We start from the raw sequence: 21,542 nt of genomic DNA, 5'->3' as shown, positions 1-21,542 counted from the left end.
GAGGTTCCTCAAAATGTTGAAAATAGAACTGCCCTATGACCCAGCAATTGCACTATTGGGTATTTACCCTAAAGATACAAATGTAGTGATCCAAAGGGACACATGCACCCGAATGTTTATAGCAGCAATGTCCACAATAGCCAAACTATGGAAAGAACCTAGATGTCCATCAACAGATGAATGGATCAAGAAGATGTGGTATATATACACAATGGAATACTATGCAGCCATCAAAAGAAATGAAATCTTGCCATTTGCAACAACATGGATGGAACTAGAGCGTATCATGCTTAGCGAAATAAGTCAAGCAGAGAAAGACAACTATCATATGATCTCCCTGATATGAGGAAGTGGTGATGCAACATGGAGGCTTAAGTGGGTAGAAGAATAAATGAAACAAGATGGGATTGGGAGGGAGACAAACCATAAGTGACTCTTAATCTCACAAAACAAACTGAGGGTTGCCGGGGGGAGGGGGTTGGGGAGAAGGGGGTGGGATTATGGACATTGGGGAGGGTATGTGATTTGGTGAGTGCTGTGAAGTGTGTAAACCTGGTGATTCACAGACCTGGGGATAAAAATATATGTATATAAAAAATATATGTTTATAAAAAATAAAAAAAAAAAAAAAATTAAAAAAAAAAAAAAATAATAAGGCAGATTACAAAACAACCCACGTTAGGCTTGAGATGCTAGTCACTGGCTCTTCCATTCTGATTGGACTAATTTCCAGGAATCTTACAGCTGGTAGAGACAGCAGCTGTTTTCCCCCCAAACTACTGAAGGCTCATTTTCAAAATGATGATCTTTATAACTGGATGAGGAAGTCAACAGTTTTCCTTAAAAACCACCTTTGCCCTATTACTCTACAGAGAAGTCTTCAGAGATTACCCATTAACTAGAAATAGATGCTTCAGTGAGATCTAGACTCCCCACCCCCAGCCACTACCACCAGCCCTGCCTTATTTATCCCTCTGTTTCCCATCAAGCCAGGGGTTGGTTCCCTCCAGGCTCCCCAAGTTACTGCTCCTTCCTGATAAGGGCTTCTGCTCTCTCTTTTCTTCTGTCTTGAAACCATAAGTTTCTCTGCCTTCTTCCCATTTTTCATGTGTAATCTTAATCCTACCTGAGTGGCAGGGCCCAGCTTATATTTCTTTCTTCTGTGAAATCTTCCCCACCCACAGGTCTCCCCTGTATTTCTGCAGACCCTCTCTCCAGCATGCCTGTTACAGGACTTCCTCATTTCAGCCCAGCCCCGGAGACAGTTTGCGTCATTCCTGGGGGTGAGGACCTGTCCTGTTCTTTCTCTGTGGATGTGAGAAAAGTGGGTGCACATGCGCATCCTAAGTCACAGCTTACTATCTTACGAGGGCTGTGTCCCAAAGGTGAGGCAGGATCCAGAGCCGTGTGGCTCTGGCCTTTGAGCCAGGCCCATCCAGCTGCTTTTTAAGGGGTGAAGATAGGGAATAAATTTTTGTGTTTGTCAGAATAGCTCAGTCAACATGAGGCTTTTCCACCTGAGGGCTCCCTTGGAGAGAACCCCCACTTGAACCCTTTTCTGTTTGGCCTTCATAATAAGAGAAAGGAGGGAAAGAGACTCAGACTCAGATGCTAACACTAATACAGCAGTGTATGGGCCAGGCACCATGCCAAATGCCAGAAGTGAATTATCTCATCGCATTCTTTCACAGACCTGATGAGGTTAGTACTATTATAATCTGCAGTCATAGCTGGGGGAAAAAAACAAACTCAGAGTAAATAGCTTATACCATGTCCAAATAAATAGTGAAGTTTTATTTGAATCCAATTGTATCGGAGTCCAAATCCTGTTTGTTTTTAATTTAGTCCACACTAGTGGTTCCCAAAGCTTGGTACCCAGAGCAGTTAATATCAGCATCTCCTGGAAACTTGTTAGAATTATAAGTTCTGGGGCCCTACCCAACTGCTCCTCAATCAGAAACTCCTCCTGAAAGTGATCTGGGCCGTTACAAGTCCTCTTGGTGGCGCTTGCTCAAGTTTGAGTACTGTTATTCTGCACTAAGCCTCCCATGAGGAGATCCCCACTAACTTGGCCTAGAGACCTTCTTGACATAGGAGCATTCTAAGGTGTTCTATGTGGACCTGCGACCGTGCCAAAGTCCCACCTGACTTTCTGTGCCTCCAGGTTCCTCATCAAGGCAGACCTGGAGCTGTGTTTGTAGCCTTGGAGGCTGGGGAGAGGGAGTCTTAAAAAAGAGAAAAGAAAAATCTTAATTACTTCAAGTCTTTCTTAGTAAAATTTGTCCCAGTCTGATCATTTGTATTTATTTTATATTCATGTTGATCACCTGTACTGCCAGTGTCTACCGTTAATGTATTCTTGTCATTCGTTCCGTTATTTATTCAACAAATGTTTGTTGGGTACCATGGAGGTGACAGGTACAGTGTGAGGTTGTGCTGTAACAGCATGTCAGAGGCAGAACCAGCCGGCCTTCTCAGAGCCTGCAGTTAACTGGCCATCACCAAGGCATGTGCAACGTGCTGCCTGGAGGGGAGGAGGCACCTTGGGAAAGCACAGGAGACCCTTCTCCCAGATTTGCAGTTAGGGAAGGTTTCTGGAGGAGGTGAGGGTGCTGCTGAAGACCTGAGGAATACATAGGAATTAGCCTCCTGAAGGGAAGGGAGCGGTGGCTGGTGCTCTGGGAATGTGCTCCAACCAAGAAGTCCACATGTGGGAAGACTTGGGGAAGACTGTGATCCTGGGATGGCGAGGAATGAAGCCAGTTCAGCGTGGCTGACACCGTGAGTGTAAATTGGGCTTGGAAGGGAGATGAGGCAGCAGGAAACGCTGAAGGCAGATACCTGACAGGCTTTGGAGGATTCAACAATCCTTCCCTGGGGAAGTGGGGAAACATTTTAAAAGAAAGTAACATGAACAAATACGTACATGTACTGGTGAGCTCACCCTAGTACTATGTGACCTTCCTTTAATGTAGTTTCTTTCTTGTTGGATGTGTTGACACTATCAATGGATCAGAGATCCGTTGTCATTCATGCCCACTCTTCATCTTCCCCATCTACCCCAGGTGTCTGCGTGGTCTCTGCCTCCCTCCCACTCTGTCTGCCATCTCCCAGCTAGGCAGCCAGTGTGTTTGCTTATTTGCATTGCTTTTATTACCCCATGAACAGAAGTAGGTCACCTCCCAGAGACATAGAGTGCCTTCAGCATTGTCTCCTGCTCTTGGCTGCAGGGTGCCTGTCCTTGCTGGTGACGGTCCAGCACACAGAGCGCTATGTCACCCTGTTTGCCTCCATCGTCCTCAAGTGTGACTACACTACTTCTGCCCAGCTCCAGGATGTCGTGGTCACGTGGCGCTTCAAGTCCTTCTGCAAGGACCCCATCTTTGACTACTACTCTGCATGTGAGTCCCTCACCCTTCTACCCATGTACCTCTGTGAAGCATGGCCATTAGGGCATAGGAATTATTTAGGATGGCAAATCCTTGTGAGAGGGAGCCACAAAGGCCACTTAATGCAGTCCCCTCCTTTTATAGATAAATAAACAGCCCAGACAGGTGAAGTAACTTATTTAAGGTCACATACTATTTTATTTTAAGATTTATGCCCTACCTTGTTCTAAAAAGATATGGGCAGCTCAGACATTAAGTTTTTAAAAGGCAGTGCCAGTCCTACGTCTTGTTTTGTTCCTGGTTGCTTGCGAGCACACTGAGATGAGTACACAGTCTGCCTCCATTCCCCTTACCACCTGAGAATGTGGACAAGAAGCCTCCTACATCCCCTGGGACCCTAAGGAGTGGCCCTCTGTGAACCTCCCTCCCACTGCCACACTCACATTTGTGGCCAGCCTTCCTAGTGGCCCAGGAAACTCCCCTAGTGAGTGAGAGCATACTGCCTCTAGGGAACACATTCTCAGCGCTACCCTCCCCCACCCCTCCCACCACACTTAGCCAATCCTACCTCTCAATAGTAGCCACCCCACTCATGTCAGCTCTCCTCCCTGGAACCAAAGCTCTTTCTAGCTGTCTACATCTGCCTCTCTCAAGGAACAAAGGAACCCAGATCATGACCATCAGCCCTGGACATTTAACCTTGTAGAAATTTTGAGAGTACAAGTAGACACTGTCTTTGTAGGAAGGAAGTGAGCTTCCTGAAGTGAGAAAAAAGGGGAGAGCCATCAGCTTTTCCTCTTTTAGCCCTGACTAATGTCTTAAAGTATGAATCTTGATACCTGAATGTTCTGCGAGTTACCAACAAGTCACCCATAGAATCTGGCAGTTGTCCCCAAAACATACATCTCTGAATCAAGGCATAATTTCTAGGGGGTTACTCTTCAAATAAAGTCGGAAGGGAGGAGAGACCAGGACAGAAGGCATTTGCCACCAGCAAATGTATTAAAAGGGCAGGTAGATGAACCCCATTGAAACAGAATCTGGGGTGACCAAAAATGAAGCAAAGGTAGATGGAATAGGATACAGGGGCATGGAGCCAGGATTTGGAAATGATGGCCTTTTAGGGGGTCTGGACTTGCTTCCAAAGGTTCATTTTGTCACCTGAGAGTTCATAAGAAATGCAGACTCTCAGAGCTCCACTCCAGACCCTCAGTACCAGAATCTTCATGTTTAGCAGGAGTAGACAAATGAGCTCAGGATAAAAATGAGAAGCTTCGCTGCTCTAGGGAACAGTAAGGGCTCCTTTCCTCCTGGGAATTCCCCAGTACTGTGTGACTTGACTGTCCTCTTTCCTCAGCATACCAGGCAGCTTTATCCCTGGGCCAGGACCCATCCAATGACTGCAATGACAGCCAGCGTGAGGTGCGCATCGTGGCTCAGCGGAGGGGGCAGAATGAGCCCGTGCTGGGGGTGGATTACCGGCAGCGCAAGATCACCATTCAGAACCGTGAGTGCAGGGGAGGCGGTGGCATCTAGGGCTGCCTGGAGGTGCAGATACTGGGCCTGGCTGGCTGAGTCATTGTGGGGATTTCCCTCTTTTCTTTCTTTCTCTTTCTTTCTTTCTTTCTTTCTTTCTTTTTTTTGTTTGTTTGCTTTGTTTCTTTGTTTGTTTGTTTGAGGAAAGTGCCAGATATATAGAAGGCTGTTACCACCATCTGAAGTCACTCCCCTGAAAAACTGGTCTCTGGATGATATATCCTACAGCTTTGGCTAAGAGTCTGGGAGTGGGTGGTTTCTTTTGCTTTTTCATGGCTGAGGTGTGGCTCAGGCTTGTTTGCTCCCTCCCATAAACTGCTCTCAGGGCCTGCATGAACGCCAGGTCCCCTGAGTTTCCCTCTGGCCACTCCTCTTGTACATGTTTAAGGGGCTTCCAAACAGATGGCCGCCTGGAAACCATCATGGCCCATTGGTAGAGGAAAGAACATTAGCCTTAGAATCCAAAGACCTGGCCGCGTCTCTGCCTGCTTCCACCTGCTAAGTTCATGGACCTGTAACAGACATTTTCTCTGGCCCCTGTTACCTCAACTGAAAGCAGGACATACTGGTCTCTGTACACTGAAGTAAATATCAAATGTGATATCTAAGAGCTATGTGAAAAGCATATTTATTCTTTGTGCTTAGTACAGGGACTGGTAGTTAGAGCCCTCAGTCTGTAGTCAGACTGGGTGTGGGTCCCCATCTGCACTAACAGGGTATGTGAACTTGGGCAAGTCCCTTCAATTTTTTTTTAACCTCAGCTTCTACAAAATGGGACATGCTGTAGTACTATCCATCTCCAGGAGAGTTGTCAGGATTAAGTGAGATGATATGCATAAAACACTTAGCAAATATTAACTGTGCAGTGAACTTTAGTTATGATCACGGAGAATACTTTTGGATGGATGGGCTAGTGCCCACATTCCTGTCTTGAAATCTAGGATTGCCAAATTGGGTTATTGGCAGAATTCAGAGCCTGTTTCAATGAGCTTCACAGGCAGTGTAAAATAAATATTTGCTGGTTAAAAGGGAAAAAAGAAGGGAGAATACATGAAGCAAGTCACTCAGGGTACCTGTAACAACAATGTGAAGAAATCAGTGAACGCTCTATGACCATTTAAATGAAGATCATTTAAAGGGAGCCAATTTAACATTTTCTTCCAAAATTGTGTATAATACTTTGGCTGTAATATTTAAGTCTGATTCTTTTACTTGCAATCCCTGATTTCCCCAAGCCAGCCCTTAAACTCTTGGCCTTAGGTACATCTGTCCTTTTCTGGTCTCTAGGTTCTTCCTTAAAGATTCAGGATGGTTCTCTTTTTCCTAGAGCCTGCAGAATTAGCCCTCATCTGACTCCAAAACTTAAAGTCTCTTTAATTGGCAAGTCTCCTTTATAGTTTTTGAAGGATGAAAGTTCTCACAGGTGACAGTCCCCACTAATTTTTTTTCTAATTTTGAGTAATACTATCCACTATCTCTAATCCCAGTCACCTTTGGATCAAACTCTGCTTCTCCCTTATACCAGTGGGAAAGCAGTATTTCCCCTTGGTTTTTATTTCTGCCTCCATAGTTGTCATGATTTCCTGGAGCCCTTGTTTTCTGTCACTTTATGCCTGTGTGTACATCATTTGAGATGACCATGTCAAGTCAGTTCTTGGATTATTTAAAATATTAACATATCTGAATGTCTCCATTATTGTGACATCCCTAGAAAAATCTTTATGTCTCTAATAAAAATTGGAGCAGATTTTTAATGCAGAGTAACACTGAGAGGGAATTTCCTCTGAAGCATTTTTACCATTCTTCCAAGTCTGGAGTAAGCTTATTTCTGGGAAAGGTAGTTTGTCTGGAAAATCATGGGTAGGAAAAAAAATCGTAGATATTGACGTAGAAAGAGGAGGAAACAGAAGTTGAAGTTAGCTCCAGTGGTGCATGACCTTGCATCTTTGTTTCATTTCCTCAATCAATATTTTTTGATGAACAGATAATGAAGAATTACAGATGGGACTGCCAAGTAAGCAGGAGCAAGTCTATAATGCTAAGGGTTTTTAAAAAGGAATTCGAAGATGTCCCCTGGCACTTTACCATGGAGGCTTCCCTGATGCATGACTGGACTTTAAGCCCTTTTAGGATGGAAATGAGTCTTGTTCCTCTGCAGATCTGTCATAGAGCTGGACCCACACAAGGTCTTCAATGACGATTTGTAGCGTTTACTAAACTTGAACATACCATTCGATATCTTAATGAGGTAGCCCAATGCATGGTGCTCATGAAAACTGAAAATCCTTTGTTGAACATTGAGTCACATACCCTTAAAATATTGGCATTTTATCCTTCCTTATTCAACTTCATCTCATAACCTGTTCCTCCAAGATCCAGAGGGATCTGTTCACAGCCGGTGAGGGACCCAGGCTGTGGAGTTCTCCACACACTTTGGAAAGGACATTAGAACTTCGTAGTTAAGAGCACCAGGGTTGCAGCAGAGATATGGATTGGAACCTACCTCTGCTACTCGTTAATTCTCTGTTGTTAGGCCAGTTTCTTAGCCTCCTGAAGTCTTGGTTTCCTCATCTGAAATGAAGCTAATAAGCATACTTACTGTGTCAGGATGGTATCGAGTTTGATTGTGAGTAAGCCAAAGCCCAAAGTATTAGTGACTTAAACAGTAGAGAAGTTTATTTCTTCTCATGTATAAATTTGGAAGTAGATAGTCCAAAATTAGTGTGGTGGCTCTGTTCCATTAAGACCTCAGGGATAGACCCAAGCTGCAGCTCCCCAAGAAAGTCTTTTTCTTCCTCATGGTCCAAAATTGCAGCCATCACATTTGCTTTCCAGATAACAGAGTAAAAGAAAAGAAGAGAAAGAAGAAAATGTTCCCAAACTGTTTTAGGAGAGTTGCTGGAAGCCATCATGTGACACTTCTGCTTGCATTCTGTCCACCACAATGGAGTTGCGTGTCCATGTCCACCTCTAAGAGAAGGTAGAAAATAGTAACTTTATCCTGGATGGTCACATCCATGAACAAAAGTTACATGACTGTGAGAGAAAATTATAATGTGTACCTCACTCACTCAAAGAGCTATGGTGGAAATGAAATGAGGTGATGTCCAAAATTCATTCATGGTACCTGGTAGGACTCACTGAATTGTCAGTTGTACCATCATTGTACTGTGTGGAGAAAGAGGAGGGTCTCAATAAAAGGACTTGAGGCCTACCCCTGCACTACGAGGGGCCCTCTTAGAGTGTGGAAGGACGGTGCTGGGTCTTTAAAAGCTATAGTTCAGAAACCCAGGCCCTCTCCTTTAACCCCTGGCAATTTCTCCCTCCCTTCCTGCAGGAGCAGATCTGGTGATTAATGAAGTGATGTGGTGGGACCATGGAGTGTATTATTGCGCCATTGAGGCTCCCGGGGACACATCAGGAGACCCAGATAAGGAGGTGAAGCTCATTGTCCTGCGTAAGTGCTGCTGGAGCTTTCTCTTAGCCACCCCATCACTGTGACACTTTCACATGCAGAAAAAAGAACAGAAGCAAGCAAGCCCAGGTTATTGTTGGATTCCCAGCCTCCAAAGTTCCCTTACAGCAGCTAAACCTTTTTTTTTTTTTTTTTTTTTTTTTTTTTTTGCCAGTATTTTGATTGAATGTAATCTGTAGGTTAAGAGCTGTATTTATTAGACCTCTAGAACATTAGACCTGGAAGCTCTCACCGGCATGTTTACTTAGCTTGCTGTTGGCGTCTCCCCTGCAGACTGGCTGACAGTGATCTTCATCATTCTGGGAGCCCTCCTTCTGCTCCTGCTAGTCGGGGTGTGCTGGTGCCAGTGCTGTCCTCAGTATTGCTGCTGCTACATCCGCTGCCCCTGCTGCCCTGCCCGCTGCTGCTGCCCTGAGGAAGGTGAGAGGGGACGGCCGAGCCATGGGAGGGGTGATGCTGCAGACTGCTTTCTCAAATACATCAGCCTCACACACCAGGCCAACACCTTGGGTCCTTCCAGGTTCTCCTCCATGCCCTTCTCCCATCACAGGTGCAGAGGTCTTTGACCTCAGCCCAGAAAATTATGCTCCAGGAAGTTGTAGACCCAAGGGGGAAGATTTCTGCCTGTCTGCATCCTAGCCTGTCTAAGGTCTCCTTCCAGTTGTTCTGCCTACTGATGGCATTTTCTCAGTGGCCCTGATAAACCTGTGCTTCAGTATTTGCTCCTAGTACTCACCTTGCTTTGAAAGGGAGTGGCTGGAGTGGGTGGTTTGAATGTCGTAGGGAGAGAGGAGGCCACCCCTTAGAGATGGCTTGAAGAGAACAGATAGAGGAGAGAAGTACTAAAGCAGTGGTTCTTAAACTTAACAATCACCTAGGGCTTGGTAAAACTTTGTTCCTGGCTCTACCTCCAGAGTTTCTCATTTAACTGGTTTTGGATAGGCCTGAGAATTTGTATTCTCAAAAAGTTCTCAAGTGATGTGATGCTGCTGATCTGTGGGCCACACTTTGAGAACCTGTTTTTAGATGAAGGAAGGAGGTTTAGAGGAAGGAGAGACAGAGCAGAAGATCTTGCTTTTAATGTGCTCTTTCTTTTGGTTGGCTGAAATTTGACATTTAGAACAGAATTATGTCATGTCCTAAAATATGTGGCTGTGGAATGCCAATCTTTTTTGTAAAAAATTATTCTATAAAATTCTTTTCTTAGTAAATAGATGGCATGGGATCAACTGCTTTAAATGGAGGGAGTTTTATGTCCTTAAAACCCTTTTCCCTAATATAAGTATTACATTGTAGAAAACTTGAGAATTTCAGGAAAATGTAAAGACTAATCTGAGCACTCAGAGATAATCACTTTTATCTCTCTTATCAGTCTGGTTCATTTGAACAGGAATTTTTTAAAAGAAAAGATAAGGAATTGCTTCTTAAGAAAGAAACAAAACTTAATCCACAATGTCAAGAAGGTCAGTAGCCTGCATCTGGTTTTAGGCTTGTGTTCCAGGCTGTCTTACAGGAAAAGAGAACTAAATTACTGGATGTCTGCCATGTATTGGCCCTTCGCATATATTTCCCTAGATGAATCCTCACAACCCTAGAAGGCTATATCATCTCTACTGAACAGATGAGGGGACTGAAGGTCAGAGTGGTCACAGCTAAATGGTAGCAGTGGCAGTATGGTATTGAATCCAGGTTCACCTGACTTATGAGTGCCTGAATCTCACACAGTAGAGGCTGCCACAGCCTCTACATGGAGACTACAATTGGCTTGGCAGTGATACCAATGGCTTCCTTAAAGAGAGGGAAAATAGCAGAGAACTCAATATTGGGCCGTGGAACCCCTTACCTTTCAGGAGCCTGTGGGAGAGATGCCATGGAGAAGTCACTGTCACTGGAGTAGTAATACACAAAAAGAGATGGGAAAATCACTCCCAAGATGCCTTCTTAGAATCCCTAGGTCTGTGGGGCACTAAAAACAGGCAGGACTGGGGACAAGGCCAACACAAATGATAAATGTATCCACTGTTTCAGTAAGCTGATAACAGGTTCTGGTGGGAGAGTGGTTTCTTCTAAGTTTTTAGAGTTCATTTAGAAGAACTGATAACAAAGAAATGCAGGCCACAAGTAAAGATCCCTGGACTTGAGCAAATGAGGTCACTTTCAGAGTGAGTCATTACGGCAGACTGTCCTGAGAATTTTGATGACAAGAGGAGAGTACATGGAGGAGGCAGAAGTTGTTAAGGAGAGGTCTTGGATGAGGAAAGAGGTGTGTATGATTGTTGGTTGGAATAAGATAACCCCAAGCATATTTGTAGGCAGAGAACCAAGGCCAGTAGGAAATGACTAAACTGAAGCTTTATGAAGTGAGACAATCACTGAGCAGGTGGAACAGGTGGGAGCGACATCAGGCATATGGAGAAAGGACTACATTTAGAAAGGAAAGGTAGGGCAGTCTGACCTCTGGAGAGAGAGAGAGAGTCATTAAAATGTGAGGGATGGTCCAAGTATAAGGGAAGCTGAGGGATCTCATACCAGCCTGTCTCGATTTCAGCAACTCAGAATTCTAGTGGCAGAAGGGAGCTTGAGAATGGCACTGGTGCTTCTTAACCTTCTCTGACCACAGTCCACCTCCCTAACTTGGTCCCACTTTCCAGTGAGTTAATAGAGGACCAGCGAGGAGAAAAATGAGAATGACAACAAATTTTAGTAACCCTTGGTAATTCACTTAGTGCTGGTAAATGACCCACAGTAGATCTTAAAGATGAAAGTTATTGAAACTGAATCCTAGATCAGTTGCTGGCCATCCTTCCCACAGAACCTCTAGACATACCCTGTGGTAGGCCACAGGGCACTCTGGGAATCTCTGATCTGTGCCACCCACCTCCTCATCCCCCTCACAACTGAGGGAAGTAAGGCCTAGAGAGACTTCAGCACAATCACACACAGCTTATTGGTGGCAGATCCTGGACTCTCAATTCCATGCCCAGGGCTGGTTCCTCTTTCTCAAATAAGATGATGTCATCAACTGAGAGTTCATGGGGAGGGGAAGACATGAGAAGAGGGGAATGTTTAAACTGCTCTCACGGAGGGAAGTGGACTTGATAGATCAGTCAAAGGAAGCCATGTTGGGGAGTGCTGTTTGAGTGAGGTCAGTTGCCTGGCTGTGCTGTCAGCACTGGCAGCACGGGGCCGGAAGTGAAAGCTGAAATGGTAAGAGTTCAAGCACATGGGATTCTAGGAAGCTCCTAATGGTGTCGCTGAAATGACTAGCCAGTCAAGTTAGAGGGGGCTGGTAGTATGGGGAAAAGTGAAAGGACTGTGTGATCATGGGTTGAAAGAGGGTAAAGAGTGAGTTCTGTAAGAGTGAAGAGGGGCTGGGAAGGGCTAGGAAGTCCAGAAGGAAAGCTTCAGACACCATGGGTGATGCTGGCTGCAGGGAAGGAGAGGTGCTGGTCTCTGGAGGAGGGGGATGTGCTGTGCCATTTCTCTCACAAAAGAGACATCTTAAAAGAATATGCCCTGGGTTTTCCTCAGAAATGAAGATAAATAGGCCTTTGGTGGTCTGGTCTCCAAATGTGTACTTTTATTTCCTGTGGGGTCTAAGGCAAAATAAGGGACCTGTTGTAACTATTTATTATGACAGTGAGAGCCACCGTCTCTTGGTTGTCTGACATCTATTAGGCACGTCACGTGTTTTGCTTCATTTAACATCTGCAACTTTATGAATTAGGTGTTTCTGTCCTTAGCTCACAGAGGAGGAGCCTGGGACCAGAGACTCTGGAAATTTACTCAAAACCACACAGCTGGTACATGCTGGGATTCATGCTAAAGTCCATCTGACCCTCAAAGCTTGTATTTAAGGAAACTTAACCCTGAGGACCACAGTTCTCAAAAGGATGTTAAGAACTCTCAATACTCATCTCCAGTTGGGCTTCCTGCAGTAGCATTAAGGAGCTTTTTAACAACTTGCACTTGCTTTGCACTAGACTGAAGGAGAGTATCTGGGAGTGGGATCTAAGAATCTGTATTTTTAACTAATGCCTTAGCATGATCAAGGCAGACTTTACTCTACTGAGGTTCATAGATAACTAATTAGGAGTCTTTTGAGGCTTAGCTACTTTCTCCATGTCTCTTCTTTTATTGCCTGATTCCCCATTAGGTGAACAGCAGAAAATCCTGACATCCCCATGGGACAAGAGGGCCAGGGAGAAGCTCAAAGACTATGTTTTCCACTCAAAAGTTCTATTACAACAGGGAAAGGTGGGGCCCTGGGAAAAAGGGTGTGGCAGCTAAGAAGAGAGCAGGTGGGTTAATCTTTGGAGTATGGAAAATTTTACAGGAAAGCTTATGGAGGATCTGTAAGGGTCTTTATGGAGCTGTCTGTCTGTGCAGAGGATCCTGTTAGTTAAAAAGCGTCATTCAGGGAACAACGTATAAGCCCAACTTTCTCTTTGTGAACTGTGGAATTGGGGGAGTAGGAGAAGGAAGTGGCCAGGATTCAGTTAGAGGGGTAGGGAGTAGGTAGGGTTTTTCCTAACAGAGTCAGATGCCCCAGGCCTTAGAGGCAGAAACTAGTCTGGAGTGGGTTTTGAAGTGTGCAGCTGATTTGGAGAGAAATAAAGCAAGGAGGTGCCACTGTGGAAATTGTGTTTTGTTTCATCACAGAAATAAAGGAGAGTGGGGACTCAGTGATTTGGCAGAAAGAGGACAGGCTTGGGCATCGGAGAGTCACCTCTATCATCACCAACTATGGGACTTTGAACTAGGAAGTCAACCTCTATGCATCCAGCTTCTTCATCTAATTCCCACATAAGACATTGCTCTGAGGATTAGTTAGCTTATGTAAAATGACTGGCACATGTGTAGTAAGCCAGGCATTATGTGTGCAGAGGGTGGCCCAGGAAGGGAGCCGGGGGAGGCACTGGTTAGCAAGAGGGAGAGGAAAGTGCTGTGCACGTGGAATGTCTGGAGTGCTGCCACCTGAAGGTGTGGCCGCTGGGGGAGCTGCTCCAAGTCTGCGTCTGCTTTTCTCCAGCCAAGGCTGTGATGCACTGTCCCGGCTGCAGCTCTGGACATTTTTGAGGGCTCAGCAGCAACCACGTTTTGTGCTGGAAGTGTGTTTCACACTGGAGCCACCGGGTCCAGATGGCCACTCAGCTGTTGGCCTCAGAAAATCCCTGACCCTGTGCAGCAGGGGCCAGAATGCCTGTCTTCTGCCCCTCTTACTGTGCCAAGAGGAAGCCCCAGGCAGAGCCCTACTGCTTTAGAGGTGGCCATGAGGCTTGAGGAACGCAAGAAGAGGTGAAAGTGTCAAGCCGGGGGCCTGAGGCAGGCACTTCCTGCCCTGAAACACACAAGTACATTTCCTGCATGCATGGATAGACAGAGACCTTGGGAGACAGTTACCTCAGAACAGAAATTCATGAACAAAACCAACTAAATGCTTTTGTTTTTAATTTGCACTCACGGGGTGGAGGGGAGGGAACTGTGGGCTTCACACTAGCTGCACCTGGGGTACTGGAGTGACGTCTATGGGTTCCTTGTACTGCTTTTTTATATGACTTTTTTTGCCCTGAAATGCTCCCTTCTTTACCTTCACTGCATCCCTTAGAGGTATCTCCCACTTAGGGAAAACCCAACACTTTCTGAGATAAGGAGAAGAGTAGAAAGGATCCACTGGGATCTACTTCAGCTTTTTGCATCTCTTGCCTCCTTCCTACTAGTTCTTCCCTGCAAGGTCTAGAACACCAGCTAGAAGGTTCTTCAGAGTCCTTCCCTCTACCAGTAATTCTGCCCATTGACCTCAACACCTACATCCTTTTTTGGTTTTTTGTTTTCCTTTTTCCACCTTGAGCAGGCAGACCTGAGGTTCCCTGGCAGCCCCGGCCTCACAGCCCCCTCGAAGTCCTTTGTGTCTGCATCTTCTGTATTTGGTCTGTGACTGAAGGCCTTGTTGGCCCAGGACCTGGGATTTCACATATTGCTCATATCCATGTATCTCCCTACATCTTAGGGGAACCTTGGAATGGCAGGATGATGCAATGTTTTCAAGACTGGGAAGTCAGATATTATATATATACTTTCCTGGAGTACATTTCCAGCCCCTTGCCAGATAACCAATGGGTTACTGCTCCTTTAACTCTGACTCCTATACAAGATAGGTTAGAAACTGGCCTCTTAGCAAGGCTGCTGGGTAGAAAGAAGTGAAGTGGGGGGTGTGGGACTTGTCCTGGCTGAGGGTCTGCATTTCTCCTTTTTCCCCTGCAGCCCTGGCCCGCCACCGCTACCTGAAGCAGGCTCAGGCCCTAGGCCCTCAGATGATGGAAAAACCCCCATACTGGGGGGCGGACAGGAGCTCCCAGGTTTCATCTTATCCAATGAACCCGCTGCTGCAGCGAGGTAAACCTTGCCCGAGATTTGGGATGGAAGGGGGCAGAGGGCAAGGGTAGGCACTGGGTCTACATTGGGACCCTCATGACCAATATGGCGGGTGTCTGGGATTGAGGATGGGGTCGGGATAGATGCAAGCTGATTAATGTGGCATTCTGGTGCCCTGGTTCTGAGGAGTATGTTTTGGGCCAGCAGTTCTGCATGTTCTTATCCTTGTTTCTATTCAGATTTGTCCCTGCGATCCAGCCTCCCACCGATGCCAATGACCCAGACCACCGCTCACACTCCCATTGCAAATGGTGTCTTAGAGTATTTGGAGAAAGAGCTGCGGAACTTCAACCCAGCCCAGCCTCTGCCCCATGACCTCAAAGCCATATCTGGCCAAGCCTGCAGCATGCTGTCCTCTCTGGGCTCTGAGGTTGTGGAGCGCAGAATCATCCACCTGCCCCCACTGATCAGAGACCTGCCGTCCTCAAGGAGGACCAGCAACTCCTCCCACCAGCAAAGGCTTACCCCAATTCCCTCTGGACCCTGGGATCCAAAGGAGGGGAGAAGGCAGCCCCACTATTCTGATTTCCACCAGGAGCTTCAGGACCAGGAGCCTAAGCGCTGGGCATTGGAGGCACGGGAGCTGAACCGACTTCGGAGGGGAAGACACCACCGCTCTGGGGTGCATGGGTCCCCTTTGCCCTGGTCAGACAGGGACAGCCTCAGCGACGGCCCCTCATCAAGGGAGGCCCATTGGCGGCCCGACCACCCACCTCTCCAGAGCCGGTACCTAGACGGACCCCGCAGGCCCAGACCCCGGGAGAATGCACAGAGGCACCGGAGGCGCAGACACCGTAGCTACTCCCCTCCCTTGCCTTCTGGCCTCAGTTCCTGGAGCTCTGAGGAGGATGAGCAGGAGAGGCACCCCCAGAGCTGGGGAACCCACCGCCACCACAGCTCACACTCCTCTAACTGGCCTGAGGAGAAGCCACCCAGCTACCGCTCACTGGATGTTATGCCAGGCAAGAATGGCAGGAAAAAAGGGAGTGTGGAGAGGAGCTCGGTGAGCCTGGGGCATCTTGCTGCGGGTGGGGTGTGGGCAGAGCGGGGCTTGGCCACAGCTGACACAGGCCACCCCGCCTGCCCCTGATGAGGGTACCTCGTCCTTGAGCTTACCCTGTAGGCATGGTGAGACCTCTTGTCAGAGCTAGAAGGGATCTGTGCCATCCAGAGGGCAGAGGAGGGCTCCATGCTTGATGCTTAAAAAGGGCCTTCTCATCCTCAGACCAGCCCTCCTCACAGTCTCGTGAGGCAGGGTTCCCCCATTTCACAGATGAAGAAACAAGGCCCAGAATAATTCAGCGCCCCTGAGTAGTGGAGCTAAGACTTAAATGCAGGTTTCGTGGCTAAGACTTTACTTCCTGTCATAGCTGCCTGTCTTTACTTAGCAACCCTATTTCCATACCCCAAATTAGACCACGCAGCCTGACAGAGGACGTTTGTGCCACTTCTGGGGATAGCAAGTCAGTGTGCAAGGCCTTGTATTCGAGGATGAGGTCCGGTGAGACCCCCTGGAAAGAATCCTTAAACTGATTAAACAAACAAGCAAATAAAAAACAACTTATATCCCAAATACGAGTTAAAACTTTAGGGTTCTGGAATAGGCAAGGTGCCAGTGAGTGCCAGTCATAGCTTACTAACCTAAAAGGGGTGCAAAGAGGGATCATAGGCATTTTAAGCTTTCATTTTTTTTGAAAGATGTGACCTAAAACATTTATTTTATAATTGATATACTAAAACGATGTTTTCCCTTATGTCACTTTGCAAAATTATGCTTCCATGGCTCAAAAATATTCATGAACTGCCTTCAGAGTCAACTTAAATGAAAACCTATTTCTCTATCTGACCAAAATCCTTTTCTACTTTGCTTCCTTTGAGATAAAAGGATATGTAGTAGGTTCTGAAGGAAGTTCTCAGAGTAGAGAATATTATAGGAAGAATTTTAGTCTCCCACACACTTCCAAGGATGTCTGGAAATGCAAGATTTAAACCAATCCCAGGCATGGAGTGTGCAAAGAAACAGGCACCTTATAGGAGCTATAGTGCTAGCCTTTCTAGATAAGAGCCATGGTGAAAGAGTAATTCATGAGGAAGGTAGCAAAGTTCTGTAGGTAGTTCTAAAATAATGACAGTTCTCATAGATGTCCCAGGAAAGAGGCAAAGGCCAGTAACAATGAAATTTAGTAGTATCCTTACTAAGTGGTACCTAACTATGGCCATTGATGCCATATTCCATTTAACCCTCACAGCATCCTGTGAGGTTTATACTCTTGTCTTCATTTTTATAGTGGATACAATTCTTTCTTCCATGTTATCAATAAGAAAATTACATCCTGGAAGAACACCTGGAACCAGTTAAAGCCAGGACAACCGCTGCTACTTTATTCAGAGAGTGACTAGACTGTCTCTTATCTTCATTTTAACAGAAAAAAATGTAATTTGAAAGGCAGTTTTTGGCCCCAAATCCAAACCCTATCTTTGAAGTTTTTCTTAACTCTCTTCTCTTTAAGTGAAATTATGTGGTTTCTTATAAGTGAGAGTAGGGTGAAAGGAACACTTGCTATGTTCCAGATATTGGGGTAAGCCTTTTCCAAAATTATTTATTTAATCTTTGCAACAATGTGTGAAGCTCAGTGACATTGGAGATCATGCTCGACGTCACATAGCGAATAGGCAGTGAAGCCAGAATGTGAACATGGGTGGCCTGCTGACTCTCAAGCCTGTACCTTTTCAGTAACTTTATGCAACCTCATTTGAAAGAAACAAGAACATTTCAGGCAGTGGTGTTTTCCTGTTATATTTCTTCCTGGTAACTTTATTTCTTCTTCATTTTCTAAAAGTCTCACAGCTTCCTTTATCATTAAGATGTACACACCACTAATTCTACCACAAGCAAACCAAATTTTCTGTTGTAAAGTTGCTCACAAGATGCAAAGATTTTGCTCAGGATCATTTTGAAGGCCTTCATTGTTTTGGATTTCTCTGAGCTTGTCTCCCAAAGAGTTATCACTTTATCACATTGAACTGTTTACTCATATTCTGAATGAGTACAGGCCCACGGCTTTGGCTGGCTTTAGAAGATTGGTTGGTTTGAAGAGCACAGTGTTTTGTTTATAGTCTGAATTTTGAATGCCTTCAGTGAAGCAAAAGCCTCCAGGGCCAAAGTCTTACTCTTTGCTGCTCTCCTTGGTGGGGCTGGATGCTTCCCATACACTTTTCTCCCTCCCCCTCTCCCCATACACTTTTCTAACCACTGAAGCCTTCAGGAGCTTGCTGCTAACTTCAGAACTTATAATACAATTGGGCCACTAGATGGCAATCTTTGATTATGTATAACGAAGCTTGCGGTTGCTCCCTGAGTTAATAAATGTATCACTATTTTTTAAAATCAATTTTTCAGCAGTTACAGCTTCACCATAACTTTTAACAAAATGCTTATTAAAAATACTTTATTAAATATCCAGAGAAGTATGCATTAATCAAAAAACCTCTTGGCTTACATGGAACCTTCTCTCTGAAGGATAATGTTTAGCAAGTAGATACTGAGGAACAAGGGCTTCCATCCAAAAAGGTAAGAGAACTATTCTCTGCACAGTGCACATGAGAAAATGGGAGTTATGTTGAGGAATCTCCCATTTGACTACAGAATCAGGATTCCAGCAGAGATCTGACCTCAGGTCTGGTGTTTTTTTCACTTCATCAAAGGCTACATCCTCAGAAATACAGGAAACTGTAATGTCAAGTTTTAAACTCCTGTGGTTTCAGACTGGGTTGCTCCTGTGTTCCTGGCCTCCTTCAAATGGATTATCTTTCTTTCTAATCTTGCCCTACAAGAAAGGGCTTCCCAAGGCATTTCTGGTTTGTTACAAAGTTGCCCTATACTCTCCTCTTCTAATACAAAAGAAAACTCCTGCATTCCTTCTTCTCCAAGTTAAACTCAAACTTTCAAAAGAGAATCCAAGATTCTTTTTTTTTTTTTTCATTTTTCTTGACTTGATTTAATAAAAAAATTTTTTACTCAGTATACTTAATCCTCTCCTTTTAATACAATGTCTATTCCTTGATCATGTCTAGGTTTCTCTTCAGCAAGCCCTGCCCAAGTTTCTTTTGTCCCATTTCATTGCTTTTCTTTGTATCAGAGAATATTCATCCCATTGCATTTTGATTAGAAGCCACGCTCCCTAAAACTCATTTTCCTGATAAAATGGAAACAATTTTTTTTATAGTAACATGAATGTATATACATATACAATGCATTTAACGATAGGTTTTGGGACAGATACCTTGTTTTGCCATTTCAAGGTCACATTCATGGACTATAGCTATAGATATTCAAAACTTAGGAATGATCCCCAATAATACATAGTTAGAGAAATATGAGAAACATAGAAACATAGACATTGTCCTTGCCCTGATAGAAAAGTTGAAAAAGCCAAAGGATCAAGCTGAAGAAAAGTCACTGAGTTTGATCAGAAAGAGATAATGATATTTTAAAAATAACTTGAGAGAAATACTAAGGTATAAAGCTCAACTTCTTAGAAAAGGGCCAAAAAGGAATGGTTCAAGAGAATATGAATAGGAAAAGAAGAACTGGGCCATGTCTTCATGAACAAATGGTAGGGAGATGGGCTGACGAATGGACAGGGTCCTTTTTTCAGTCTAAGGGAGATCTGAAGGTGTTAAAGTCATCAGGAGGCAAAGTGAATGAGACTGTAAGAAATTTTTAAACATTAAAGGTATTTGAGGAACGCTCCAGGAAGTTATGAAAGAAAAACCTAAGCCTGGGGAAGAGACTGGCTTCATGAGGAGTCAAGAAGTATTTTTTAGGTTCAGTTATGTTATCCCACAACTCACCTAGGATTTGCACCAGGATCAAGTGAACCTTGTATGTTGTATGCACAGACAATAGATTCCCCAGCTGACTGGATTCTTTTGTGTTCTATTCCCCAGGAGAGAGACAGCTCCCATAGTGGAAGGAGTGTGGTCATTTAGTCACCTGGCACAGCGCTACATCTTTGGCTACTCCTCAGCTCTCACATGTCATCAACATCACCCAGATTTCCAGCTGACTTGGGAGGGACACTGCAAGTCTCTATCTTGCAGATTCTGAGAACAAAATAGAAAAATATTAAAAACCAGAGTTTGAGGAATTAATGACTGTAGTGTTAGCCTTGGCTCACACTCTGCACATTTAGAGTATCTGACTTGTAATGGACTCTAACTGGTTTGTGATCTTTCAGGAAATTAGTAGCCCAAGGCTTCAACTAGGTTACAGAGCTCAGAACTATGGCCATTCTCAAAGTGAGAACTCAGGAATCTTTAAGAGGAAATCAAACATGTTTCAGGTACAGGAAATTTATTGAATATGGAAATTTCCACAGAAACTTATCTGTATCTCTATAACATACCTCCATTTTAGGAGTCCACCTTTCTACACCCCATGCCCAGTCCTGAGTGTTCCTGAGGGTCAAGTCAGAGATGGAACAGGAAATACTCTCATGGGTTATTTAGGCAAGTGTGGAAGATCACTAAGAAGCAGTTATACACCAAACTTATCTCTATCCCTTATTTTCTCCTCCCCCTCCTCCTTTTTTTTTTTTTTTTTTTTTTTGGCCTACATCTAATTTATATATCCTCACATATTATATATCCACTAAAATCACTATACATTCTTCTTGGGAACAACATAATATACAAGTAAATTAGAAAGAAAATATACTGACCTAAGGATTCTGTCCCAAATTAATACTTACTTTGGTACACTTGACTGAACTGAGTTTTCTTCCCTACTAAAGCTCAGAGAAGAGCCAGCTTGGCTTTTCTTGGATAGTTTGGAGTTACCGTGGACTTGGATAGTTTGGAGTCACCTTTCTCCTGGCACTGCCCAGCCTTGTAGAGTTGAGATTTTCTAAGCAGAAGCATCGAGGTAGGTCTGGCCACTGAGAGAACCCCAGGAGGAGAGGACTATGCCCTCTCTATAGTAAGCTCTACTACTCCCTCCCATTTTCCCCAATCCCTTCTCTGGTTTCATGAATCCATCTGTGCTTTATGTAGAGATGCTCCTTGAGAAGATTGGAAGGAGATGGTCTGAAAGGAGGGGTGTGTGTGTGTGTGTGTGCGCGCGCGCATGCTCCTCAACAGTATCTTTATGTATATGGCCTTATTCTCAATTTAGATTCTATTGTGTTGACACATTCGTTTTTTCCCCCCAGCCTCATTAACTATATCCAGAGAAAATAGATTAAATGCGTGCATGAGGCAAAGATTACTTTCAGATTTTTGATGTCTATAATGTAACTGGGTCTAAAATAGCAAAACAGAAACAAAAATTAAAAATTTTAACAGATAAAGAAGACATAAAATTCAGTAGGCGAGGGTCTTCTGGTCCAGACAAGATGGTATAGACTTTTTCCTTGCTCCTTCCCACTAAGCATAAACCCTGGAAATGGCATGAGAAACAGGCAAAGGAGAACTCTAAAGGATGCTAAGAAAGCGGCAAGGTGGTTTGGGAACTCAGGGTGTGAGGCATAACACAGAGGCAGGGTATCTTGAATCCCCCAACCAAAAAAGAGAGACACCCAGAGCTGGCATTTCCCAACTTCCCACCTAACAAAAGAAGGTAATAGCTCATTCCTCCCCCCTGGATTTAGTGGGAGTCGCTCTGACAACCTCGGGCAATGGGGACCATCTAGGAACCCTGCCAAAAA

General features: G+C 44.8%; 1 protein-coding gene across 4 annotated transcripts in view; it reads left to right on the top strand.

Annotated features, from left to right (window-relative positions):
- The window catches only part of ILDR1 (immunoglobulin like domain containing receptor 1), a 37,133-nt gene extending 16,035 nt beyond the window's left edge, over positions 1-21,098 (top strand). Inside the window, exons 2-8 of one of the 4 annotated variants that reach the window (XM_059162810.1) lie at positions 3,231-3,401; positions 4,747-4,896; positions 8,263-8,382; positions 8,674-8,820; positions 14,665-14,796; positions 15,015-15,797; positions 19,786-21,098. In XM_059162810.1, coding sequence (XP_059018793.1) covers positions 3,231-3,401; positions 4,747-4,896; positions 8,263-8,382; positions 8,674-8,820; positions 14,665-14,796; positions 15,015-15,797; positions 19,786-19,805 — 1,523 coding nt within the window. In that variant the 3' untranslated portion in view covers positions 19,806-21,098. Of the gene's footprint in view, positions 1-3,230; positions 3,402-4,746; positions 4,897-8,262; positions 8,383-8,673; positions 8,821-14,664; positions 14,797-15,014; positions 15,839-19,785 lie in introns of all 4 variants that reach the window. The other 3 variants (XM_059162809.1, XM_059162811.1, XM_059162812.1) reach the window with 3 other exon arrangements.
- The last annotated feature ends 444 nt before the right edge of the window (positions 21,099-21,542 follow it).

The sequence above is a fragment of the Mustela lutreola genome, chromosome 2 (assembly GCF_030435805.1).
Source record: "Mustela lutreola isolate mMusLut2 chromosome 2, mMusLut2.pri, whole genome shotgun sequence".
NCBI classification, from domain to species: domain Eukaryota; kingdom Metazoa; phylum Chordata; class Mammalia; order Carnivora; family Mustelidae; genus Mustela; species Mustela lutreola.
Note: the sequence above shows the minus strand (reverse complement) of the source record. Positions and strands in the feature narration are given on the sequence as shown.